Source organism: Eupeodes corollae, chromosome 3 (assembly GCF_945859685.1).
Source record: "Eupeodes corollae chromosome 3, idEupCoro1.1, whole genome shotgun sequence".
NCBI classification, from domain to species: Eukaryota; Metazoa; Arthropoda; class Insecta; order Diptera; family Syrphidae; genus Eupeodes; species Eupeodes corollae.
In genome coordinates, this window is record NC_079149.1 from 53,273,684 (window position 1) to 53,301,630 (window position 27,947).

At 31.5% G+C, this 27,947-nt stretch overlaps 2 protein-coding genes across 5 annotated transcripts in view; both read right to left on the reverse strand.

Annotated features, from left to right (window-relative positions):
• The window catches only part of LOC129952400 (myosin heavy chain, non-muscle), a 108,918-nt gene extending 87,976 nt beyond the window's left edge, over positions 1–20,942 (reverse strand). For 2 of the 4 annotated variants that reach the window (XM_056064960.1, XM_056064959.1), the window contains exons 1-2: positions 20,545–20,942; positions 16,388–16,777 (exon numbers count right to left, since the gene is read on the reverse strand). In XM_056064960.1, the coding sequence (XP_055920935.1) occupies positions 16,388–16,522 (135 nt within the window). In that variant the 5' untranslated portion in view covers positions 16,523–16,777; positions 20,545–20,942. The remainder of the gene's footprint in view (positions 1–16,387; positions 16,778–20,544) is intronic. The other 2 variants (XM_056064958.1, XM_056064956.1) reach the window with 1 other exon arrangement.
• Positions 20,943–23,823: 2,881 nt separating this feature from the next.
• On the reverse strand, positions 23,824–27,277 carry LOC129949685 (AP-3 complex subunit sigma-1). The gene is made up of 4 exons (XM_056061281.1): positions 27,016–27,277; positions 26,776–26,867; positions 26,384–26,675; positions 23,824–24,622 (listed from the first exon to the last, which is right to left on the reverse strand). Exons 1-4 carry the CDS (start codon positions 27,082–27,084, stop codon positions 24,500–24,502), a joined length of 576 nt encoding a protein of 191 aa, XP_055917256.1. The 5' UTR covers positions 27,085–27,277; the 3' UTR covers positions 23,824–24,499.
• Positions 27,278–27,947: the final 670 nt, after the last annotated feature.

Below are 27,947 nucleotides of genomic sequence, written 5' to 3' on the forward strand. Positions count from 1 at the left end.
TACTACCGGTCATTCTTATGACCTTGGAAAGAAAGGACGTGAGTGCTAGGAGAGACTCTACCAGGGGGCAACTAGTGGCTGCGGCGAAGTTGTGTAGACTTTTTTGACTTTAACCTTTGTATATGTACATAAAAACTTAAACTTTATATTGCGGCTGCGGTGGATCCAAAAATTCCTTAACTAATATATCATCTTAAAAGTTATTCGTAGTGTCTTCTTTTAATTCTTGGACTTAGATCAATTTTCAGTGACCAAATAACAAACTCTGCATTATTCAATAGATATAACTTCGTTTTTAAGTTCTTTATGATAGATATTTAATCTTGCAATAACTTCTATTTAATTTCAAACAAAAATAACCCAAACAAAAATCTGTCAGTTTTATTTTTAAATATTACTCTTTTTGTTTTGCTTTGTTATTTTGATGTAGATAAGCTTGTTAAATTCAAAGGCAATTGATAAAAGATATCTTTTATAGGTAATTATTTGAAGATAACATTCCTAACCGGTGAATAATAATCCTGTATTCATAACAATACAACCGCTGTCACAGCTGTCATAAGATATAAATATGTCTATGTATGTATGTCGAAATAAATACAAAGAGCGCTAAGTAAACATTTTTCCAAAGTCTAATATTGCAAAATGTACTTACATGCATACCTACATACATTCATAATGTTTAAATACAAAAGTAAAATAATAATAAAAGTTAAACAATTTTGCAGGGAAAAACACATGATGCAGCAGGTGGTTTGGAATAGTTAATGTAATGTTGCTGATGATTGAGCTTAGCTGACATACTATCAAATATGATTGAATTATCAATGTCGGGCTTCTTTTTTATAAAAGAACAAAAAATAATTGCATTCTTCCGTAAAGCATTGTTTTATTGTGTGTGTGTGTGTGTTGTATTGTTTAACGAAACATGTTTTAAATACTAAAATAAGCAAACTGATGAAATTTAATTTTAATATCTACCAGATGAAAGAATAAATTCATAGAGTAAACTGTATTTGTTATTACATACAATAACTTTTAAAGATAAAAATGTGCTGCTGCTGCTTTTCATTCATAAAAGCACTGAGCAGGTTCAGACAACATAAGGGACTTTCATTGTAGCCAATTGCATTCTTTGAACGTACAATTTGATCAAGGCAACTAGTTAATTTTTCAAGTGTCATACATTTCAAACTTATGCGCTTAGTTATATTTTTCACTGGTTTTCATCATTGAAAACAAAAATCGGATTTTTTTGACAGGTTGTTTATAGCTATCATTAAAAATGTCTGCCATTGAAAAAAAATTTCCTGATTGAAAGCCACCGACAAAATTTAACTGACAGAAATCTGTCATTGGAATTGTGTGAAATTGGAACACAAATCAGTGGAACGATTTGTTTCACTTTTGAACATAAAAGTATCAGCTCCACAGGAAAATAAATTTCTATCCGGAAAATAGAAAAATACATTTTTAGAGAAAATAAATGCGTGGTTACACTTTTTTCTCAAAAAAATTCTTTGTGTGTTTTCCGATCGATCAGTATATAATTTTCAGTTCATTACGATTGGATTTGTATTTTGTATTGTAAAAAAATATTGCTTAATTCTTTTCGAATTTGACAAGGGACCCTTTTACACAAAACATTAAATGAAATTGTGCAGTAAATAAATAAATCACACACTAATAAAGTTCAGCTTTAAGTTAAATGGAAAAACATGATCGACTGTCATTTTGACATAAGTAGAAATGACTTGATAGTTAGGGTCATTTCTCTTGACTCACTGTCACTATTCAATCAAAAATTCCAATAAATTCGCTTTTATTGGAGGGCAATTTTTGGCAGGTGGCTAATCAGATACTAGAAACTTCCCTTAAGCAGTATTCACATGAGCGCGACCGACGGATGAATTACAAAATGTGAGTTTATATACATTTGAAGACATATTTCCACACAAATTCTTAACAAAACGATAGCAATATAGTTTCTATTTGATGCATACTTTTATTTTCAATTAATAAATTTCAGAAAACAAATGTATTCATCGTGAAAAAAATTGTACTTCATACGAACTGTCAACCTTTATTCGCGTTCCACATTATCCACACTCGCAAAGAATAAAATAGTTGCGTACTTAACCTAAAAAAATCATTCTTGTTTTGGTTTCGGTGGTGAATGGTGTTCGGATGTGGCTCCTTGAAAAATTATGGAAGGTAAGGAAAATTTTATTGATAATAAAATTCAAAAGCATCGTACAACATGTAAGGAACTTTTCTGGATATTTTTCCAGCGTCTTATTAAGGCTCCTTCAATTTTCCGATTTGCAATAAATGGATGCACATGAAATCTTTTTCTAGTTTTGTTCATTAACAAGGACACCAAGAACCTTTTTTAAGAAATATAACTTCGACCGCATTTTCTCAATCGTTTGTTTTCAAAACAAAACGCAAAAAGAGGCTGGGATGCGACCCACACTAATAACTTCAAATCCCGTCTGTCGATTTGTCTTGCTTAGAAGTGTGTCTAGATTTTATTTTTTATGAAAAAACGGACTATTGGATTTTTATATAAAAATTACTAAATATCTAAAACAATATTTTCTGTGAAATAAAATAAGTTTGAAGCCAATATTTTTAGTTTTTGAAAAGCTATTTGAGTCGAAAGTAAATTTTTAGCAAGTTTTAGTATTGTTTTTTTAGAGTTTTATTTTTTGTAAAAAAAACTGTCAATCCGATTGTTTCCAAAATTTTATCGAATGTTGAAAACAATATTTCTTATAAGATAAAATTAGTTTGAAGCCAATATTTAAAATTTTTGAAAACATATTTGATTCAAAAATCAATTTTTACCAACTTTTGTTAATTTTTTTCGGTTTTTATTTTTTGTACAAAAACTGTCAATTCGATGTTTTTCAAAATTTTACTGAATGTTAACAACAATATTTTTTGAAAGATAAAAGTAGTTTAAAGCCAATATCTACAATTTTTGAAAAGATATTTGAGTAGAAAATCAATTTTTACCACCTGTTATACATTTTGTTTTAGGTTTTTATTTTTTGTAAAAAAAAACTGTCAATTCGATTTTTTGCAAAATTTGTTTTAATGTTGAAAACAATATTTCTTATAAGTAAAAATTAGTAAGAAGCTATTATCTCAAATTTTTGAAAAGATACTCGAGTCGAAAATCATGTTTTACCAACTTTTGTTAATTTTTTTCGGTTTTTATTTTTTTTAAAAAACTGTCAATTCGATTTTTTGCAAAATTTGTCTTAATGTTGAAAACAATATTTCTTATAAGTAAAAATTAGTAAGAAGCTATTATCTCAAACTTTTGAAAAGATATTTGAGTCGAAAATCAATTTTTACCAACATTTTTTATTTTTTTTTAGGTTTTTATTTTTTGTAAAAAAACTGTCAATTAGATTTTTCTCAACATTTTTCAGAATATTGAAAACAATATTTCTCATAAGATAAAATAAGTTAAAAGTCTACATTTCAAGTTTTTGGAAAGATATTTGAATCGATATTCAATTTTTACCAACTTTGAGTAATGTTTTTTTTAGATTTTTATTTTTTATAAAAAAAAACTGTCAATTCGATTTTTCTCAAAATTTTATCAGATGTCAAAAACATTAATCTTCGTTGCACAAAATTGTTTTGGAGATGAAATCATATTTTAGTCGTCAAATTTTTTTTTTCAGTTTTTTTGATTTATAAAAAAAACCGTTAGATGGATTTTTTTTCAAAAAATATACTTTTTTGATATCACGTTACAATATATTATACAAAATTTAATTCAAGTCTTAAGCGTTTTTGGTTCGTAAGATATTTAGGATAAACCAAATTTTCACCTTTTTTTCAAACTGCTATGGTAAAAAAACCACCCACGCAATTTTCTTGAGAGCCCTTTCTGCATCTTTCTGCCTTTTTATCTGTATAACAAAATTTATTTGAAGTCGATATCTATTTTGGTTCTTGAGCTATGGAGGACGAAAAAAACGTCGCGAACGTACGGACGTACGAACGTACGTACACACGCACGCACAGAAAAGAACGTCAAAATCGACGAATATTCGTTCATTCGTTGGTCGTGCTCGTGTGAGTAGTGTTTTACTTTCAAGTCCCTTTGGAAAATGCCCATTGACTGTAGCTTTTGAAAGATAAATTAAATTTGTTATTGATTTGTTTCTCAGTTTTGGTGACAAATAACATAGTTAGCTCCTGTTATTGGAAATCTTAGATGATAAAATAACATTATTGCATTTCAAGCTTAAAATTGACAAATAACATTTTGTACACAAAACACACCCGTCATGTGTTCCAATTTACAAAAAGGTACATGATATCAAAGGAATTATTCCAATTACCATTTTTGTTTGTATGCTTATATCAACCGTAGTAGGCTGTTTGAAATTGCATTCTTTCGCAGTATTCTCATCTAAAGTATATATCTAGATATTTCCTGTAGTCGATGATGGAAATGCATTTTAAGTGTTTTTTTTTTCTTAATTTTCATTATAACATAGAAAATACTTTGCATACTCGAGGTTGACATATACATACCTACATTCATACATATTCTATATCTATAGAAGCTGGTTAAATGCTACTGTCATAGAAACTTGTATCTCCCCTTATTCTACTCTACATATTATGTTGTACCTACATATTATCTTTATTTTTATATTTACCTTCTTTTATTTTTACTTTATAAAAATTATAATTTTAAATACAAAGAGACATGTATATAGTGCGATTGACTGGCTGAGTAAGGAAGTGGAACGCGCCCACAAGTTCCACTTTTTTTTAGTTTTTACCTCTCCACTACCATTTTTTGTCGTATTCAAAGTTGTTGCGCCTATCTACAATTTTTCAACCTCGTTGCTGTCGATTTTTATTAACGTTAGAAAATTTGTAAGTAAGTGCCGCTGTTGTTGGTGGTATTGTTTACTTTGATGTTGTTAGTTGGTTTAAGAGTAATTTGTGGTTCAATTTATGTAGGTGAGAGGAGTTGAGATGGATGATGAAAGAAGAAGGGGGAAAAACTGGAAATTTTATTTGGTAATTTTACTAAAATTACAAAATTAAACATAAATTGTGTATACAAATACTCCAAATTCAAATGTTTACAGACTTTAAAACCAATAAGTTTTATTCGTATGTAAAGCGTTTAAATCACTTTTGGATCTAGATCCGCCTGAATCCGAACACTCCCAGTAGTCTTAGATTTTCAACGTATGTAAACAGGCAATTTTAAATGTGTTACTACCCTTAAACTTGAGAAATTTGCAACTAGTACAATTAATGACAACATTAAAAAGAATGGTTGCTTGTGTCACCACTTAAGAACGATTGAAAGAACCTGTTGCGAGTGTGGTGAATACATACCTATTTTAAAAGTGTTTTCCTTATTTTAAAAGTATTATTATTCAATTAAAAAATAGTTTTATCTAAAAAGTTAGTACAATATTTTATTCTGTTCGAGCATATGAAACAGAATTTGTACTAGTTTCATATTGGAAAGCTTGTGTTCGAACATTGGCAACTTAATCAAAATAGTTTTCTTTCGCTCAAGTTTGAAATATTGTATAATTAAATAATGTATTTAATAATGTAATATAATGATATTTGATGATATCTATCAACTATTTGATGAATCGGTATTATGAGTGTCAATTTTTAATTTTTGAACCGATTGTGAATACCGATTGTGAATAGTTTATTGTGAATGAGCTTTTATTTTTGAGGTTTTCAATTATTGTTTTAAAATGTTGTTATATGGCTGGAGTTAAAATTGTTTTCCGAAAATGTAAGTTGTTCTAATAAAAAATTGTAATTTTTTAAAAAAACTATTTTGTATTCAGGAACAGAATAGTAAGAACAGAAAACAATAATTGGAAAGAATGGTAAAATTAATGGAGCAAAATCCTGAAGTGGCAAGGAGGATGTTGTCCAATGAAGAAGCAGTAAGTCGTGTAATGCATTCTAATGCCTGTGTTAAATTTGGGTTGGAATTACCAAATTTGACTGATAAAGGTCTTAATGCCAACGAAGAGGAAGGAGTGCAGGTCGAAGAAGTTATAACGAAAAATAGTCAACCAAGAACCTTAAATAAAGACCAAAATAAAAAAAAGACTTGCTTTGATGGAAAACCAAGCGTCGACACAAGAAAATTAAGTTATCTTCATCATAACTCCTTTCAAAAATCAATTTAGTCGAAGTCATAATTCGTACATTTTTGCTTGGCCTTTGAAAATCCTGAATTATAATTTTTTTGGTTGCATGCGAAAATATACCTTAAGCAACCAAAGTAAACATCGTCAAAAAAAAGTTTCCAATGGTCTTAAACAGATAGGTCCTTTAGACTTTACAAAAGATAAGGAAAGTAAGGTTGCAGATTGGCTCATAAATATTGCTAAATGTGGCTTCCCCTTCGCAAAAGATGGTATTATAATTTTCTAAATCGGCATTATGAGGACATAAAATAAGGACATCTAAAACGCTATGTTAAGACAGGGCTACTATAAATGAACAAAGTATTCGAAATTTGTTCCGTGACTTAGAAAATCACTTGACAGAAATTAACGACAGATATTTTGGATAAGCTAGCTCGAATTTTCAATGGAGACAAAATCATTTAGTTTGGCACCAAAACAAGTAATTAAAATTTAAAAAAAAACTGCTAAAGTAGCTCACTATTCATGGGTGGTACTTGCATCGAGGAGATTGAACAACTAACAGTTTTAGGTATGTGCATCACGGACCACTTTTTGTGGAGTATTTGAAATCGCCAAAAATGTTGCCAAGTGTTTAAGTTTTCTCCGACGATGCAAGAAGTTTTTTACCCCTTCTGATCGGGCTATAATTTACAAACCTTATATTCTTCCAAATCTTGAGTATAACTCTCATAATTGGGGTTGTGCTCCAATAACGTACTTGAGCATTCTGGATAGAATTGAAAAAAGAGCTCTAAAAATGATTGGAGATTATTCTCTTACCGAGACATTTGCTTCTCTAGAACACCGCCGCAAGGTCTCATTCCTGTCATTATAAACAATGCTTTATTGAAATAGCCAGTTGCATTCATTTCCTTAAACAATTCAACAATACCCGTACTGCAAGGAATGTCCACCAGTTTACCCTAGAGCCCAATTTCAGACGTACTGTTAGGTACAGAGATTATTTCTTTAACCGCACTGCACGAATGTGGAATGCTTTACCAGACTCAATATTTTCCACTCATTACAATGTGCACACATTCAAAACCAATGGCATCGGTTTCTCCTTTCTAATCCTATCCTCTTTTCCTAATTGTTCGCACTGCGTTTAATCATTATAACTTTTTTAGTGTTCGACTATAGGAGACTTGAGTCTACTTATTGCTAAAAAGACCTTAAGTAATTTAAGGATTTCAAACAGAAGATTTATGTTAGTATCACCCGCTCAGTAATGCCAAACACCCTATTTGATTGAGAAATAAAGTGGACAACAAGTAATGTCACAGAAGAAAATAAACCGTAGCTTTAGGTAAATTAAAATAGTAACGATGACGTTGTATATTTGAAAATGATAGAAAGGAGGCGCCAGACAAACCGTAAGTCATAACAAAATCAAATCGTTTTGCAAACCACACCTTGTCATTATTTGTTCTTTTCTAAGGATTTACGTTATCAACTCGTTTGTATTTCAATAGATTCAATTTCATGCATTAAAAAGAAATTAATATAAGCGTAGTTATAGAATGACTATACGCTTAGTCAAAACCATTTAAGAACAAAAAAGACAAAGCTTGCAACAGACAACGACGTCCTATAAAACCAGAATTGAATCACAAAGAACGATCCGTTAATGAAACTCGGTTATATTCTTCCGACTTCATCTGCTGCTGTTCATTGACTCTCCGATGCATTATCATCTGAATGTGAATTTTGATTTGCACTCAATTTTACATAACTTCAAAACAAACAAAAAAGATTTACAGTAAAAAAAATATTACAAAAGTTCAAAGACCCATTGAAAGGTGATAAGTTTTTTTTCAAAAACCTCAAAAAAGAAAAAACAACGGTTACACAGAACAAACAACGAATAAAAAAAAAACAAGTCACGGTTATTATTATTTTGCTTTGCATTTTCCGAAAACTGGTTCTTTGCCAATAAGTGGACTTTGTGCCTTACTTCAATGCCGCACAAACCAAATAAGGTTATAACTTTCGTACCAAATTTAAAAGATATAGGTACATAATATCTACCTTTAGTTTTGCATGTTAATTTTAAATGAGGGTGTGGGTACGCCAGATATCTTTTCATTTTTCAATGGCGACGACAACGGAGACGGAGACCGACCGACACTAACCAAAAACTTAACAACAACCACAAAGGTGTAATCTATATTCACTCAGAACATCATTAAGGAATAATTATACCATTTATACATATTTTCCACACTACAAGTCGCGTCAGTAGGTAGTATGTGTGTTTTTTTTATATTCGAAAATGAAATGTTAAATAGCTTGAAATTAGAGCAACTGGCATAATTAGCTTATCATCTTTTAAAAACAGCTTGCCATGTTTTTGGATTACGGACCAATAAAAATAACAACACACAAAAGTCACCCAACAATAAGTGAAAACCGTTTAATTTGCATTTGTTTCTTTTTTTATTTGTTCCTTATTTTTATTTTCGTGAAAAGATTACACACATAAGGAACTCGGGATACATAATGTAAGTATTAAAGCAAAAACCTTACATTGCCTGTCTGCTTGCCTGGAAGGCAAGAAGCTTGTCAAGCACCCAATAAGCATACATGGCAGTTGGATAAACACTCGCTGCGCTGAGCTGAGCTGGTAGTATGAAATGAATGTCATATATATAGCCGAGATGAGATGTTGCAGAAGGCAGAAGAAGGTATTTAAAAATTGACTGGGTTCTGGTTCTCATTGTATGTTTTGGGTGGGTGATACGGTGGCGGACGGATGCTGGCAGTGATGGGGCTTCTACTGCTGCACTCGGGTTCAATGGCATTTCGTCAAAACTTCTTCTTCTTCATCCACTTCTCAATACAGTACAATGATCAACGTCGAGGATAAAACGACGATAGAGCTTCTACGACGTCGTCGTCACTGCCATTGTTGTTGTTGCAAATAAGGAACTACTGCTGCTTCTACTACAGCTAAACCGCCTATAGGCTCCTTCATCTGTACTCTTTGTATGTGTGTATATGCATTGTGCAAACTTTCATGCATACAGAACTTGGCCAGCAGTGATTTCTTAATAAGTTGTAAAAATATTTGGCAAACTTCCAAGCCATCTTCTGACTGACACAAAAGATTTTAGGGTCGTTCGGGATGGTGGGAAGCTTGAACGTAGGACTATTTCATCTTAAAACATGAAACCAACAAAAAGGACTACGAAATGTGTAGACATTAAGAAGTATGCGATGATGGTTGGACCTGATCGACTCCTCTATGAAAATTAACCTAAAAACGTTGTCGTCGTCGTTTTTCATGAATGGAAATCCGAAGGTTGTTAGAAACATGCTTTCCTGCCATTGTTGCGCGTTACAATATGCTTAACATTAGAAGCTGGTATAACAATAATTGTTGAGCGGAATAATTTGGCTTAGAATTTTGTAGCCATTAATAAGAGTTACACTATTATAGTTGAGAACTATTGTCCCTAAGAGACTTTCAGTTTGTTTTGCAGCTAAATTTTAATGTTTAAATATCATATAAAAAAACTCAAATTTTATCTTTTGGTTTGAATGACCACATTTTGCAAGGAAGTTGAGCTGATTATGGATCAAAAATTAACATTAACAATAAAGACGAGATTTCTCTGAATTCTGTTGGGACAAAAATAAATTTTGAATGCAAACAATTTGTATACGATAGTCGTTGAAATGATTCATCATTTTATTTTGCTTAAGTTGATAATTGTTTTTTTTTTTAATATTTTGCGGTAGCAGGAGATCGACCAAATGGTACTTATTTTAGGATGCATATCTACGAAGTGGATTGTAAAATTCCAAAAATGCCTTTATTCATGAATTTCAAACTTTTGCGGTTGAAACAATTTTTGTATTGAAAAATTTAAAAGTTTTCCAAATGATCTTGCAAAAACCAGCTCTTTGCATTCCTATATTATTTTTGCTGAAGTCCGCACGACAACAATTAACATATTTTTTGGGTTTCGAGAAGTGGGATGATTTATTTTGTATATTGAGCGCACACTCTTATAATGATTAAACACAGTGCGAGCAATTAGGAAGGAAGACAGAATTAGAAAGGAGATAAAGATGCATATTGGTTTTGAATATCTACACATCCAAATTCGTGTAGTTCCAATAAAAAAAGAATATACTCCGTAGAGATTATGTCCGAAATTGATCTCAATGGTAAACTGGTGGGCATTCCTAGAAGACCGGGTATTACGGTTGAATTTTTTGAGGAGGGACTAGAGCCTTGTTTATGAAAGCAACTTTAAAATAATCACAGGCTTGAAAACCTCTGATGGTGCTCAATAGATACAAAAGTTTTAGTTAGACAAAGGTCACCTATCATTTTTAAGGCTCTCTTTTGAATCATGTTTAAACGACATAACTCGAGTTTCGGACGAATAAAGGCTTTATCACATGAGAAGAGGTAAAAAAAAACTTCTTGTATCGTCGGAGAAAACCTAAACATCTAGTAGAGTTTTTAGCGACTTCAATTATGTGCTCACACCACTTGAGATAGTTTGTGATGCACATGCCTAGAATTGAGAGCTGTTCAGTCACCTTGATGGATGTACCACCCATGGATGGTGGCATTGGGAGAGTGTTACTCTCATGCGACAGTAGAAAATAATCAGTTTTTGAAGCATGAAATTCTACACGGTTTTTGAATCCCCATTGTACAATGTTGTAAAGATCAGAATTTAATGATCTTATCAAACGTTTCCGTTGGTAGTCCACTTCAAAAGGACATGGACGAGAATCTAAACATAAATATGAAAACCTGAATATGTACATTAAAAAACGACTTGTTTCGAAGCAATCTCGCAGGAACATTAATCCCAATTAAAGCTAAATTTTGTGAACAATCAATATGATCTACTACTACTATGTCACGAATGAACATAACCTCTGAATCAATGTCCTATTGAAATCTTTTCACTACAATTGTCTTAAATCGTTTTAGGATTTTTTCGATTCTAAATGAATGAAGAAAATATGAAGGATTCCAGATTACACTGTAGTAATCAAAATTAGATCTTACAAACGCAAAATATAAACATTTTAAGGCGTGTGGATCGGAAAACTCCTTTGAGTTTCGCAATATGAAACCTAACATTGAACTGCCTTTAGCAACTAAAAAATCTATATGCTTCACAAAGTCAAGTTTTTTGTCAATAATCACACCAAGATCTTTTTTAATGGTTATAACCGACAATGGCATATGATTGATTTTATAGATAAAATTAATTGAACAACGATTTCGAAAAAACGTTAGGCTTACACATTTGGAAATGTTCAAATGTAAACAGTTAGCTAAACACCAGTCCGATAAAAGATCAACATCTTGTGGCAGAAGAAAACATTCATGTTCAGATTTTATACCACGAAATACTTTTAGATCATCCGCGTACATCAAGCACTTTAAGTTTAAAAACATATAAGGAAAGTCGTTTATAAACAACAAAAAAGAAAAGGACCAAGATGGCTTCCTTGCGGAACACCCGACGTAACATATACCGCTGCTGAAATAATGTTATTTATACGAACGTACTCAATACGATCCCTTAAGTATGAATTTACCCATTTTAAAAAGTTTGAGAGAAAACCTAATTTATTTATCTTGAAAAGTAAAGCATCGTGATTAACTTCTGTCAAAAGCTTTAGAAAAGTCAGTATGGACAACATCATACTGATAACCTTTCTCAAGTGCATTCAAGACTAAATTACTAAAAATAGCGAGGTTAGTTGCAGTGGATCTACTAGCTACAAAACCATGTTGGTATGGTGAAATCATTGCTTTAAGGGAAGGAGTTAATTTGTCATAGACTAACTTTTTAATAAATTTGTGAATCGTAGCAATTTTACAAATTGGACGATAGTTTGAAACATCTTTCCTACCACCTGATTTGTAAATAGGTGTGATTTTTGAACGTTTCCAAGTATATTAGAAACTCGCCATTTCAAGTGAACGATTAAGAATAATTTTTAAAGGAACAGCCAATGCATTCGCACGCATTCGTAAAATGATTGGTGAAATTTCATGCTACTGTAAAATAGCGATTTAATTAAGGTAGTCTTGGTACTCAGGCACTTATTTATTTTAAAACTAGATAAAAACTTAAATCTAGGAAACAAAATAGAACATCAGTAAAACCGACCAGGGTGAAGTTGCCTCCGCTTCGAAACGATTCAATCGACACCACAAATCTTTAAATATAGATTTTGTTAAGATTTCAAGTATTAGGTTACCTTTGGATTTAAATTGAAGGTTTACATATATTACTTTTATAAATATAATTATTAGAAATTATATTTTTATTTCTGTTTATGAGTCGCCCGGGATCCCAGTACCAATACAAAAATGCCACACTTACGTCTTACATTTGGTTTTGTTAGCCTCTGTATACAGTGCCGGTAAAAAAAATAGCACCACTAGACAAAGTTTTATTTCAAGCATAAACATAAGCATACCTGCCGGTGCCACCTTAATTTTAAAAAAATAATTTTCGCGGGTACTGCCTCTTGCGAGGAATTGACAAATCCTTCAAGAGTACTTCTTGTCATGAAAAAGTGCTTTCTCAAAACTAGCCGTTCGGATTCGGCCTTAAATTGTAGGTCCCTTCCATTTCTGACAACAGTACTCGCACACAGAAATGGTTGCGAGTTGTACGTCACTAGGCCCTGGTTCACAACGGACTGTTGCGCCACGCCATTTGATTTGATAAACAAAAATTACAGCAAAATATTTATGGTCTTTACCGTAATATATTATTGCTTGAAATGTTATCTCTCTCTTGTGCAACTCTGTCTTTAAAATGAAAACGGTCTTTTTTCTATGAGCACCGATTGGAGTTTCCGCAAGAAAAATAAATTTTTCATTATTATTTTTCAAGGTAATGCTATTAAATATCAAATTTTGATTGTCTTATTGATTTCTGCCCATTTCAAAATCAAAATTTACTTTTAAAACAAATGGGTCCCGGAAAACACTGCACAGACGAGAAACGAGCTTTCATCCAAAAACTTATTGCAGACAGTAAATCCTACAGTGAAGTTCGGCTTTAAGTGGGGTGCTCCAACAAAACGATTAGGAACGCAATGATATATACTCCCAAAGGTGAAACTCGAGGTTGAACACCTGCAATGACAATTAATGCCATCAGACGCCTTGTTCGAGAAAGCCGGACAAATTACTTTAAGACTGCAATTGACCTCAAAAAGGAATGAAATATAACAGCATGCGTGGAAACTCTTCCACTCTGATTGAGGGAAAACAATTTAAAGGCATGCAGTCCACGGAAAGCCATTCTTTCTCATACAATGGAGTTGGGCCCATACATTGGATAAAGCTAGTTATGAATCAACATGTTTATGTTGACATTTTCCAAAATGTTATGATCCCTTGTGCAGAGGAGGAAATGCCGCTTTAGTAGGTCTTCCAACAGGTAACGTCCCCAAACATACCAGCAGAAAGGCACATAAATGGTTTGCGGACAACTTAATTAATGTAATGGAATGGCCAGCGCAATTGCCGACCTAAGCCCCATTGAAAATTTAGGAACTGAAGTGAAGAAATCTGTCTCCCAAATCAAACCAACAAAAGCTATTCAACTAAATATTAGTGAAATTGACACCTCATTAAGCCAAATAATTTTTATTATTTTTTACGTTCAATTTGTATAACAAGCAGTGGTATTATTTTTGTTATTTTTTTTACATTTTTTAGAAAAATGAACTCTGTTTTCTTAAATTGTTAAATAAAAAATGATTGCTTTTTGTAATATGGTGTTTTTTCTTTATTTCATTCTATGACACATTCAAAATGTTTCTTTATTTATTAGAATTAACTTTATTTTTTGATTCGCAATGGTGCTATTATTTTCACCGCAGCTGTATATTTGGCTTCCCCTCCCGTACAAGGAAGAGAGGAACTAACTGATTGGAACTGAAAGAATTTTTGTCGCAAATGTGAATTGGCTTAGCTGGCTGGAGAAGCGTATTACCTCTCTTCAACAGCGAAGTTGATTAGTATATATATCTTTGATAAGGGGGTTTTCGTGAAAATTAAACGTTTGAATTCTTTTGATGGCTAGCTCCATTAAATATGCAAGGAGAGGCTTGATTTGAGAATCGTTGTAAATAGTCAAGTTACTGAACCATTTACATCCACGTCTTCTGTATTTCTTTAAACACGCTCTCACTATAAATCTTTCAAATAATTGAATATCCTTGGCTACAGTTGGTTATATTTTGAACTACGTCATATGAAATCCCAGGTCTAATAAATTTGTACACAAGGATTTTCGTTCTTTTCTCAACAAATAATAATCTATCACTTTATTTAGCGAAAGTCGAGTATGAGGATTCATTTTTGATCTTTCGTAAAGGTTTATTCTAAGATATTTTAAGTGTTTTTTAAGATTGATTGAGTGGTTGTTGATAACCAGTGGCGATGCATTTCTATAGCAAATAAACTCCTACTTTTGAAAGTTTATTGTGATACCCCAATAATTGAAAAAGCTTAATAACTGTTCGGCATGAGATTTGTTTGCATTAAGTGTAGAAGAAGGATCTCTGTAGGTTCGCCCTGCAAATTTGTGTGAGTTTGGAAAAAGATAATACCTTTTTTGACTTTAAAATATCTATTAGTTAGAAAGCAGTCAATTATTTTAATTAAATTATTCGGAAAGTGTAATCATTTTAAAAATGAGACCATCTTCCTTTGACATTTGACTACTCTATTACTAAAAATGGAACGATTCATTAAAATTCACAACAAAACAATCATAATTTAACGACGAAAGTTTCATAACAGTATTATTAATCTAAAAGCTAATCACAATTGTTTACCAAGTTTTTGTGATTTAACAACTTTAGGCTCTTTTCTTTGAGGCAAATGCTCAAAAGATCTTGAAGATGCAATTTGTGAAGTTATCAAGAAGTCCCAGGAGCCAATAAGCAAATTGAGCATTTGAAGTTTATTTATGTATTTATGTTCCTCCTTAGAACGAAATAAACATAATTTTTAAATTACCTCTTATTGTAAATCCCTTTATAAACAACACCTCTTCCTGAACACTTAAGAGGTACATAATGTATGTTATGTTATAGGTTATGTAAATCACAGTTTCATAACCGTCAATTTGGTTTAAAAATTCAATCTCAACTACGTTTTACACTCAGCTCATCAAACAAATTTCTAAAAATTAGAAATTCCTTAAACGTTTTGTTGTTTGCAAAAAAATAAGGTACCTATACCAATACTGACTCAAAGCAAACCACAGATATTTGACCATTATTTCAATGAGTATATGTAGGTATGTATAGTGTGTAGCATACGATATGAATAGGTACCAGGTAAATACTTCAGAAAAACTAGATAAAACTGCTTGGTTTTTATGAATCATTAAAAAAATAGGTGTTTTTAAATTTGTTCATTCCATTTTCTATCAACAGCCTTTATCGTTAGTGTTGTTTTTGTTTTTCTGAGTACTTAACTATCTATTCTTTTTCTTCTTTAATTCGAATAAGAAAAAAAATTCCACTTGTAGTTTCGGTTAAAGGGTGTAGTACTATAACCACGGCGAATGAGTAAGAATAGAGATAGATAAATAGATACCAAAAAAATACAAACTATACAATATTCAATCCATTCTGCTCACAAATTCATCTTCTTAACCCAACCCAACCTACAACAACTTCAACTCCAGCTCTTCCATCTCTTCCAAAAGAAGATTGAAGACCAAACAATAACAACAACAACGATAAAAAAGAGAAATTTTTGTATTGTGGAGTGAAAAATCTTTGTTTTACTTTACTCTGCTCTACTCAACGATAACGACAACTTGGACGGCGGCGGCGACGACGGCGACTATGTCTACGACAGACGCCCCCATCATCATCATCATCATTGGATTCGATATAATCGCGTATTGTGTGCTTTTTTTTTCTTTTTTCTTTTTTCTTTTCACTGTATCAATGTAGGTATAGCTCTGTGAGTTTGGATTTTACCTTTTGTAAGCGTAACGTCTACAAATTCAAATTTAATGAAAGAACTCTTATGAGTTACATACCTACGCAACGTACATATGTACAATTCGAGATGTAAGTAAATATATAAGGAAATAAAAATGATTAAACCAAAGAGAATATTAAAAATATTAGTCACAAACCTGGTTTCCATTGGGCACCCAAACCAAACGCTTTTGTGTCCATTCTGCCTGTGTTGCTGGATCATTGAATTGATTCCGTTCAACCGATAGATATTTCAATTCGGGATCGTTGCGATCACTAATTTCATCTCCCATTGTTGGTTTGTTTGTTGTTGTCTCTGCTGATTATTCCTGAATTATTTAATTTGTTTTTTTTTTTTTCTCTCTCTGTCTCTTTAACACACACTGGAACCGAAGAGACACCGGTTTGTTGTTGTTGTTGTTGGTTTAAAAAACGATAAACTTAATTTTTGTTTAATTTAAAGTTGTGTGTAAAAAACTAATCACGCACAGCGGACACAATTTTGGTTTTTTTTTAAATTTACTTTTCCTTTAATTTTTTTGTTTCAACTTTTTTTTAGATACAAAAACAAACAATCAAATTAATAAAATTGAGGAATAAAGAAAAAAAAAAAGATTAATTTATTAATAAATTTGTTATCGAAACAATGTTTTAATCTTTGTCGCCCTTTTTGTGTTGTTTTTTTATTATTATTCTTATTAATTTTTTAGTATGATTTACACAGAAAAAAAATAAAATATTAATCGGACCGAATGCAATGTTGAACTCTCTTTGTTCATTCACATCTTCTAGTTTTATGTTTATCATAATAATTTCAACTTTACCCACATCTCAGTCTCAGATTCAGATGCAGCAAAATGAAAGAATGGAAAAATAAATAAATAACAAATTAAAACACTTTAAACCATAAAGTCAAATAATATACAAGGTTGAGTGTTTCTTCTTCTTTTTTTTAATTTTACATTTCTTCCCCTTTTCTACGCCAAAATCCTTTTAATAAGTCGAGCGAGTTAAATTGAAACGAAATTAAACACAACAGGCAGAGCCAGTGAAAACAGATACAGACACTAAATGAATCTATAAAGTATAAATTCTATAATTGAAATGAAATTATAAAATTGGAAAGAAATTAACGTGGTAATTACAATCAAATAAAAAAAAGGGAAACAGTGTGAGCAAGAAGAGAAAAGGGGGGAAAGAACATTGAGCTAGCCAGCCAGCCCCAGTCAAACAATGCAGTATTGCCAGAGTTTGTGGTATGGAGTGAGTCAACGAGTTTGTTGGATATCACAGAGGATTATGTGGGTTTTACGAGCTTGTTTGAATGTTAAGCTCACAAGATTTAAGTGAAATATAGGTAGGTATGTGAAGTTTTACATTCTCTTCAGTTAACTACTCCTATACCTTCAATATTTTGGGAAGCACATTTTATGTAACCAAGGTTGTTTTGTTACATTCACTCTTATCACATGTTAATGTATGATGCACCTAGTCTATTTAATTTTAAAGAGAAAGACCAAATTCTAGAATTCTCATGTGGTATTGAAATAAAGTTTTAGTTTTCCTTATTTTTCTTAGAATAAGTCAAATGTTAGATACTCAGGTTGTCTATGTCGGAATTAGATTAATTTAAAAGGATTATTCATAGTTTTATTTTTAATTTATATTAATTAATATAGCTAATATTAAATTGTTTTCCTGTTTTTCTTGAGTGAGTAAACTTTATTGTATTTGTATGCCAAGATCATTTGTATATTTTTGTGTTAATAAAGTTCCCCTGAAGAAGGCAGCAACCCTTGCCGAAACGTTGGGAAAGTTAATGTAATTTAATTGTTTCAATGCGAAAATTACAGTAACCAAAAAAGCCGACGAAAAACTATACCTCCACTAATCCCAATTATTACACAAATTGGTCAATAAATAAACTCAATTAAAAGGAAATATTGAACCATTTTGATCCATAGAAAAAAAAACCTTCCTTTTGTTTGTATCTAACACTTTTTTATGCAGAAATAAAAATTGTTATTTTATTTCTGACAACATTTAAAATATTGTCAACTTTTAATAAACCAACATAAACAAAGTACATGGATAATAGATATTTGGTGTGGCTTCTTTGTTGTTTTTCACAACTAGCATAACCATTTTGGAAATATAAGAACCAGAGTGGTTTTAGTGATGTCTATAAACATTTTTGTTCTTAAGCACACAAGATAATTTTTAGTTACTCATATTAATCGAAATAATAATAATAAATAGGTTACCTAAAAGAAAACTGAATCTATGAACAATTTCAGGATAAAAAGATCAAAGTTACACTTTAAGTTTTTAATTTAATTTTAAATTTTGACTTCTATGCCAAACCTGATTGGAAAATGAAGAATAACCTAAAGATCAACAATGATTAGGTAATTGATCAGAGCAACAGGTTTTTAGTTAAAGAGAGTTTTATTTTTTAAACATAAAAAGCATATTTATCTGTCTTGAGAAAAGAAAAAGGTATGTGACTCCAGAAAACAACAGGAATCTTTCTTTTCTGATTTGAAATAACTTGACGATCTTTAAATCGATCTAAAAAATATAGTATACTGGCGTTTTGTCCTAATTATGTTGGACCTCATCAGTTATAAAACCTTGTTAATAACTTTAAATGCTAAACTCAAAATGTTAAGATTTGTATTAAGCAAGTTTACCAGTCCTTAGAAGTATGTACATAGTTCTTATTCTTACAGACATCATACAAGTTGATTTGAACACTAAGGATCAAAATAATTTGCAATAAGACAAAATGCTAGTACAATTTTTGAATTACTTAAAAGGTATGAGCTACAATCTAAAGGTTTAGTCTTAGCAAAGTGAAGCTGAGCGAATAATTATGCAATGAAAAGTTTCAAAAGTTTTTACCAATAAAATGACAATTCAAGATTACGTTGCCAATTTTAGAAATATCAACGTCCAAATAACTTAAGTTAGATCGTTAATGTTTGAGATATTTCTTGCAAAACTGTGTACAATTTGGTGTGACGGAATGTCCCACCGGTGAACAGAAACACATAACTTTCTTTATGCCACCTTAGAAGCAAATTGCCATTTGTCGACGATCGGACTAAATTCTATTAAAAACATTTTGGTCATAGAAATTTTAGCCATTTGATCCTAGTTGGAATGAACTATGTTTTGAGTGCAAGTTGCATTCATAAATTTGAGGTAGGTCACCCAGTGGGCGATATCCTTACCCCTATTTTCTTTGCAACTTAATATCTCCTTTGAAAAGAAAAAAAAATACACCTGGCAATACTCGAAACTCACTAAGAAACAAAAATTGAAGATATAAAAACTAAGAAAGAAAAATAACGATGACGGTGCGGCGACTACGACTACAACGACGGCAACGATGGCGATGTCAAGTCAACGATCATCGGCTTTTTGACGTTCTTTTTTATCCAAATCCGGGTGGTGGTATTTTATTTTAAAAAAGTACTAAAGTGTTGTTGAAGTTGTGGGGAAACCACAAACAACGAAGAAAATGATGGAGAAAGGAGAATTTGAAAGAAATCCCTTTTTCTCCTTCTCCTTATCCATCTCCCTTTCATCTTTTGACAAGAGAATTTTCTTTCGTTATTTCTTTTTTCTTATTCTCGTAATTTTTTCTTCAGACAAGAAATATTTTAACAAAAATATTTTATTTTATCCGTCCCGTCGTCGTCGCTTCGAATTGGTTTTGGTTTTTATTTGTTCAAATCGACTAAAAAAACCTCTCTTTCAAGTCCAACCGACCAAAAACTATGACGTCATTAAGGAATTAGACAAATATCCATAAAATAAATTATATTTCTTGTTCTTTGTTCAACAAAAATAAAAGAAAAAACCCAAAGCAAGATGCTTCAAAGGTGTAATTTTATTTTTGTTGGGTTGGATTTTTGGAAAGCAATGTGACAAACGGCATTTTAGTTAAAATTTAGTTTTTCTTCTTTTTTTTGCAACACTCTTTCAGGAAATTTTTGTGAATAACACACAAACACAATCACATCTTTAGCACTGAATTTCTTGTTTTTCTTTTCTCTTTCCACTTGATTTTTTTATTCTTTTTGCAAAAAAAAAATCATTTTCTTTTTCTTGCACTGATGCAAGAGATGCACGCACTCAAATGGAAACGTTTCCTTTTTTTGGACCGATTTGATTGTAAATTACGAGTTATTTTATAAATTGGACACAAATTAAATACAAATAAAAAACTAAAACACAAAAAGGGCCAAAGACAAATTTTAAATTCTGTTTCAAATTGGATTCAATTTTTTTTTTTAAAAGAACTCACGAGACTTGAGTGACTTCACTGCCACTCTGCAAATTTCGGACTGGCCGGTCGGTTTTAAATTTTTCTCATACGTCGACTCAACAATTTTTTGATCGAAAGTCTTTCGTGTTCTTTTTTGGTTTTTTGTTTCGTATTCGTAGAAAAATAAAATAATATCGACGTTCGACGAAACACAATTCGCTTTCGATTACAGTTCAGTGGTTCATTTAACAAAAGAATAGTGGGAGATTTAAAATTATTCTTGTTTATGTATGTTTTTTGATGAGTATTTTATTAAACACTTGATGGGGAATTAAATGCTTATTGCACGTACACTTTATTGATGTTTAAATTTATGAATTTATTGGGAAATTCAAAATCAAAGAGCCGCTACGCGGAGTAGAATTGAAAACACCACTTGGGCGGGTTTCGTTAAGAATTTCTATGGAGTTCAACTGACAGCCGGTGTACAGGGTGTCATTAATTTTTGATATTAAGGAGAGTGTTACATTGACATTTTATTAAGTTGGAAACAAATTTGACTGATGTGTACGGTGTAGGTAGAAAACGCATTGCAAAATTTATTGTTTTAGCGTTATTAAGCTATGTTAACATTAAACATAAGAATCAATTCATATATTAAATCATGGTTTTATTTCAAAACAAACAATTACTTTATTCAATTTTTCTTTTCCATCGAACATATTGGAAAACAAAAAACCAACTTATTTTATAAAAAAAAACATTTAAGAAGTAGTTGAAATAAAGTTGCTGAATAATTAAACTGACACCATGTCACTCAAAAGAATCAATCTGAACTAAAAGGTTCTCCAATAAGAGGCTTTGCATTGCATCTGTTACTTTTGAAGTTATTTTATTTTGACATTTAACAAGTAAAATGGATCGATACGTGCTTTGACAATAACGATTTCAGTAAAAACTTGAGCTACGTGCCACGACAGAAACGAAACAATCATAGTTTTAGAAGAAATCGAAGAGTTGATCACAACAACTAGCCACCGAGATATTATGATTTAACTTACTTACTTAAGGTGGCGCTACAGTCCTGTGTGAACTAGGGTCTCACCCAACATACTTCTCCATCTAGATCGGTCCCTAGCTAGATGTCTCCAGTATCGCTTTCCAAGTTGGGTGAGATCACTTTCCACTTGTGCGTGCCACCTTATTCGCGGTCTTCCTCTTACGATTTAACACTTTTTAGATTTTTGTTTTCTTTGGGACCACATGAAAGATAAGACCAATGCTTTACACTCGATTCAAGACCTCAAAGATGGAATTTGTGAAGTTTTGGAGGGCATACAACAGCATATGAGCTATTTACCAATGTAAAATTGGATATATTGGTTGCTTTCCACTGCTAATGGCGGTCCTTCATTTATACAATTGATTTATATTAAATAAATTAAACTTCTCATACTGGAAAACCATATGTTATTAAATTCTGAAGCCATATATTATAGTTACAAATAAGATCTAATAGTCGATTAAGCTATATACATATATTAAGCTATAACTTCGCTCTTTGACAATTACTAGAAACATTCAGGAACTTAACACATTCGGATTTGGGTGTTATTATCTTTTCCTCTTTTAGTACCCGTGGCGTGATGGTTAGTGGATAAGACTGTCATGCCAGAGGTCTTGGGTTTAATCTCTGCTTGTGCCACCTTAAGTTTTTTTTGCAAGAAATTTCATTGTCATGAAAAGTACTTACGAACGAAAATATTTATACATAAATATTAAGTTATTTGTATTGTTAAAACTGTCATATATAATTTTCTACTAATTTATTTTGCTGATGACACTTTAAAAAAAGAAAAATAGCTCTCAGTTGAATGCAGAAATATGATCAGCCGACATTTTGACATAGGAAGACTTAACATGATACTAACCCTGAGGCTCCACAAGAGCAAAATCCAATCAAGCTTCTATTCCGCAATCCATTGTTTTTTTTTTGACTGGACATATTATGTCTTACCATGAGCAACCTCAAATGTCACATTTGACATTAGAAACGGTTAATCTGTTGTTTACTTTTTTGTTGATTTAGCCTTAGTGTTGGTTGTTATTGTTTTTTTACAAAACTAAATTTCAAACAAATTATATTAAAAAAATGCCTTTGTGTAAACAAAAATTAAGAAGCTGGAGGAACTACAACTTTTCAAGAGAATAAAAGAAACCACTGGTTTTAGGTGAATCCATTTCTCGAAGTAAGGGAACTTCATGATTTGGAGGCGCACCTACTCAAGGACTTACTGCGGAAGGACGGTGCAGACTATAACAATTTTCGCAGGATGTCGGTCGACAGCTTTGAAGCTGTTCTTTCAATTAATGATTATAGGCACTCGACGACAATTTAAACGAAATGCAATTTTCATTTCAAAAAGACTGTGGAAAATGGTCGCTCACCACTACATACAACACAAACGTCAAATTTCATGACAGGATTTTGATTCGCTCGAAAAATCCAAATTGCGATGACCTGATTATGGACTCGATGTTGGATTGTTGGTCTCTATTGGATTATCTGATGACAGGCCGATAGTTCTGTCATCGGAAATGTTTAATGGAGACCCCAAGTAAGGGAGATTGGGCAGGTTCAGACAACATAAGGGACTTGAAAATAAGTATTTAGTATCTGGTTGGCCAGCTGTCAAAAAAATACCTTCCAATTATTTTATTATAAAGTTAACTGAAAAGTTAGTCAACAAAAATCTCCCTTACATTAAGTCAGTTGATCATGTTTTAACTTTTACATTCAACAGAAAACTGAACTTTATTACTCTGTGAATTATTTATTTTCTGTACAAGTCCTTTAAATGTTTTGTGCAAAAGGGTTCCTCGTCAGATTTAAATAAGTAATATTTTATTACAATACAAAATACGATGGACTTTTTTTTGTTGTTTTTGAACGATGAACTGAAGTTAGGGGTTAGTGAAGTAAAATTCTGAGGTTAAAATGTATGACACTTGAAAAACTTAATCTCAAAATAAGCATGAATAGTTGCAAATGAAGTCCCTTTTGTTGTCTGAACTTTAAGATTGTTTTCTCGGCTAACTTTGCATTCAAGTGTCTTATGAAGCTTTATAATCAGATACTAGTAACTTGCCTTAACTTCAAGCACAAATAATCATACATATATATGACAGTTGATTGGATGTTAATTCCCGTATGTCTTATTTTTCATTGAATGTTTGATAAGGTAGTTAAGACCAAAGCCTACATTCTGATCACTCGAGTGTAGAATTCGGTATTATATATTATAACAACCAAAAATATACTATCAAGAAAATTGTCAGCTTTATATCGAAGATAGTATACAAAAAAATTAAAATAAAAATGCTTTTAAAAGTTAGATTTAGATAATATATAAATATGTCTTCTATAATTTTTGATTCATTTTTAAAGTTCTTAAATTTAAATAGCTTTTAGCTTCTAATAAAGTCATAAAATAAAATTAATAATGCAAGGAAAAAAATAAAAAAATAAAAAGAAGTCCTCCTCCTATAATTTGGCTGTGAGATTTTATTTTTTTTTGTTGTTTTAACTTTATGTGTACTTTTTATAGAAGTTTGTGCCATCGGCATTGATGTTGTTTATTCCCAAAATTGACATTGGATTATTGTTTTCCTGGTTAGATGACGATTGATGATGTTGATGATGGGAGGTAAAATCGGATGATAGAGAACGCAATGGTTCACTTTGTTCGTTTGAATCGAAGAAACCCAATGGATGAGAACTCGATTTGGATGGCCCAGATGATGACGGCTTCTTTGATTGTGATAACATCAATGATGAGGACATTGATTTATCATTATCCATCGGAGTCTGGGATTGATAATAATCATAATTGAATGCCGACGATGAGATGTTCGAATCAATTGGGAAATACACATTTTGTGAGGAGGACGCAAAGCGATGGAGGACTACGTTATCGAAACCAGTGTGGCCCGGTCAGAATTTCAAGTCTTTAATGGCTTGAGGCAAATCTGGGAGTTTGATGTCTTTTATCTGCTGTGGAATGTTCATACTTTTAACTGCACTTACTGCTCTAGCCGGCGCTGCTGATAAACCAGCCTGTAAATACAAAAAGAGATTTTTTTATTGTTTTAAAAATATGTTCATTTTTATAGATTGATATAACTAGAGTAAATATATTATAAAACTTTACAGATTAACCAATTAACATAGAGACATTAACACTACAATTTGACTACTGGATGCACATAATGCGTCTAATCGAAGTCATTTCATACATTTCTAGAGTGGCAAAATAATTTTGTTTAAAAGCTATAAAAGAAAAGTTGTCAGGCATGAACTTTTGGCTTAAAAGCACATCATATCTTAAAAGACCATTAATTACATCAAATTGTATTGAAGATCATATTCACCGTTTTATTTGACCCCGAAGTAATACTTGGTTGGTCCATCGAAAATTATATAAAAACAGTAGTAGATCTTGAACAAAATTTGACGATTTTAAAAATTAAGGGATTTCAAAGCTCCAATAAAGAACTTTGGTATTAATATCAAAGTTGAGGAAAACACTTAAGACTCTGAATATCTCTGACTTTTGTATGTTGGAACTCTTTTCTTACATATTTTTCACTAAAAATAATCCAGATTTCTTCAGACAGATTTTTTTTCATGGACTCAGTGTAAGCATTAAAAGGATGGAGAAGTTTTGAAAGGAGGTGTTGGTGCAGAATGCAACAGGTGTATTTCTGTAAGCTGAGTTGACATAGAAATTTAGTGTGGTAAGCTATTCGTAAGCTGTTTGTAAACTGATGAGAATTACTGGAGCCACGAGTATAAGGATTTAAATGCTTAAAAGGATACAACTGGATATTTTACAGATCATAGTCCGATTTAAGATTAAAGATAGTCTGAGTCATGTTTTAATATTCCAGACACAGGGTGAACATTAGGAAAAGAAGAAGGAGTTGGAAAGGAGGTGTCAGTGTACATTGATTTTGAGCTCTAATAAGACATTGCAATGAAAGAGAAACACATATTGTGTTAAGGCATTCCATATTCGCGTATTACGGCTAAAGATCGAGTATCTCAAGGTTAAACAAACGGGCATTCTTAGAGGCGCGAGTATTGCGGTTGAAATATTTAACGCTAGCATATCCCGTTCAAATAACACTGAGAAAGTGGCAAGAATCATTAGGAAGATTTTCAAGTGACGTAATTTAGTTAATGATGCTAATGTCATAAATCATTTTAAAAGATCTTCGCTGAACACTGTCGAAGGGGCTGAAGTAAGTTACTAAAGGACCAGCCAAGAGACGGGAGTTATACTCAAGCTTTTTAGACGTTTATATATTTTAAAAATTTAAGCTAGATCTATGCCCATTTCTAAAGAAAAAAATCCTAATCATAATCCTGAATACATATTTATCATAACGCTTGCATTATATAAATGTTTGGTCCTTGAGTTTTGAATAGATTTGATTGCTATTAATATGTTTTTGTTTTGTTTCGAAATAAGCGAAGTAGTTTTTACCTTTCTTCAAACAGAAACAAACATTTTGTTCAATCCTCTTTATACATTTCGGAAGCACGCAATTCTAATAAGAAAACAATTTTGTTCAGCTGTTACAGGTCCCTTGATAATACTTAATTTTGGTAAAATGAAAAGCTAAAAGTACTTATGAGATCTTTGCATTGTTTTGATACAAAAAAAAGGTTCTACAAACAAACTAACATTTTTATTTGAAGTAAAAATATGTGCTACAAACTAACAAATCTAATCAAAAATCATTCTATAGTCTTTTAAAAAATTAAATTCAAACTATATTTGTATTTAAAAAGAGTAAACTTGAAATAACTTACCTCTTGTTTAACTAATTTGTTTTGTTCTTCTATCCTAGCTAAGATATCAGACATATTTGTCTGCAGCACCATACCGCCCATCACCAATTCGGCAAGAATATGGTGCACAGCATCAGCGTGGAATATCAAATCAAGTTCGCATACATTTTCGAAGCATTTATCGAGTGTTTCGACAAACACCTGAATCAGGTCCAAGATGCCCAACTCACTTTCGGACGAATCAACACAGAAAACAAAATAAAGTGTGGCGTAGTGCCTGTAGATAAGCTTATAGTCTGAACCTCCAATCAAGCTGAAATGTTTATATTAGTTAGTCACTCTCAAACTTATCATTTAAAAACTCTAGGGCATTGGGTTATCACATTTCGTAAATACTAAAACATAAAACATACCTTCCACCTTCTAAAAAGTTACAAACATTGTCGTCGCGTTTCGACACCAGTTGAAATGTTTCTTTTATTATCTGTTGTTGCATGTCTTCATTCTGGAAGGAACATATTTTATTTTTTTTTTATTTTAGATTATCACCGTCGTCATTATTATAAGAAAATAATAAAAATCAATAAATTGAAAAATGTATAATGTAAAGAGAAAAAATATACACATGAAAAACAAAATATGCTTTCACTTACAAAATACTGATAAAACTTTGAAAGCCTAGGTTTGCCATGATTGTTGAACACTAAAATCGCTTTAATCATGTTTATTGGAGGTTTAGTTTTCTAAATTAAAAGTTTTTCGATGATTTTATCTCAGTGAAACATCTATTTTGTTGCAGTTGCAAGTAAAAGGAATGAAGATTTAATCTTCAAAATGAAGCTGTTGAGAAGTTTTTCTTTTTCTGCTTGTTAAAAAAAAAAACAAAACGTCGACTCGACGAGAAATGTCATTGGAAAACTGTCACAATGACATTGAGGTAAATTCACAATTTTGAGTTTTGAAGTAGTTTTCTTTGATTCACAATAGCAAATTAGGTACTAAGTGGTACCAAGAACTAATTTATTAATAGAAATAGTGATGCCAATATTCTTCCTTTTCATGACAAACTCTTCTTTGTGATTGAAAACCTGATATAACCAAATTTTCAAAAATGTATTCCAAAGTATTTCCAATTTACGTCTTGTGGTCGTTTATTTATAAACTAAGTAAGCAAGTAAGTTACAAATTAATTTATCTATACATTATTTGTCCAAGTTTACATAATACAATACATTTAAATAATAATTTTGGTATACAATATTATTAAATATAATCATAAGATTCAATGTATAAAAAGTTATTAGTTAACTTATATTGAAATTTGCATTAAACTTATCCAAAACTTTACCCAACTGTCAACTTGTGGGCATTTGAAGAGAAAAATTAGTAATTTTTAGCGAAAACTTTTAGAAAGACTTAATAAAAAGGGCTTAGCTACATGTAGAAAATATATTTAAAAGAATATAGCTTTCTGTTTCACAAAGTGAACACTAGCAACACTTTTCATTGAATCACTAGATATGTATATTGCTGGTCGATTCATATCCCCACATAACATTCCTTTTAAAAAAAATTACATTGGTTC

What these genes read in the sequence shown, in the direction of transcription:
- LOC129949685 (XM_056061281.1), bottom strand. Translation starts at nt 27,084, where the DNA reads ATGATTAAAGCGATTTTAGTGTTCAACAATCATGGCAAACCTAGGCTT. An exon ending in AACTTTTTAGAAGGTGGAAG is followed by an intron (nt 26,676 to 26,775) that starts GTATGTTTTATG and finishes TAAACATTTCAG; the next exon opens with CTTGATTGGAGGTTCAGACT. An exon ending in ACAAATTAGTTAAACAAGAG is followed by an intron (nt 24,623 to 26,383) that starts GTAAGTTATTTC and finishes TTGTATTTACAG; the next exon opens with GCTGGTTTATCAGCAGCGCC.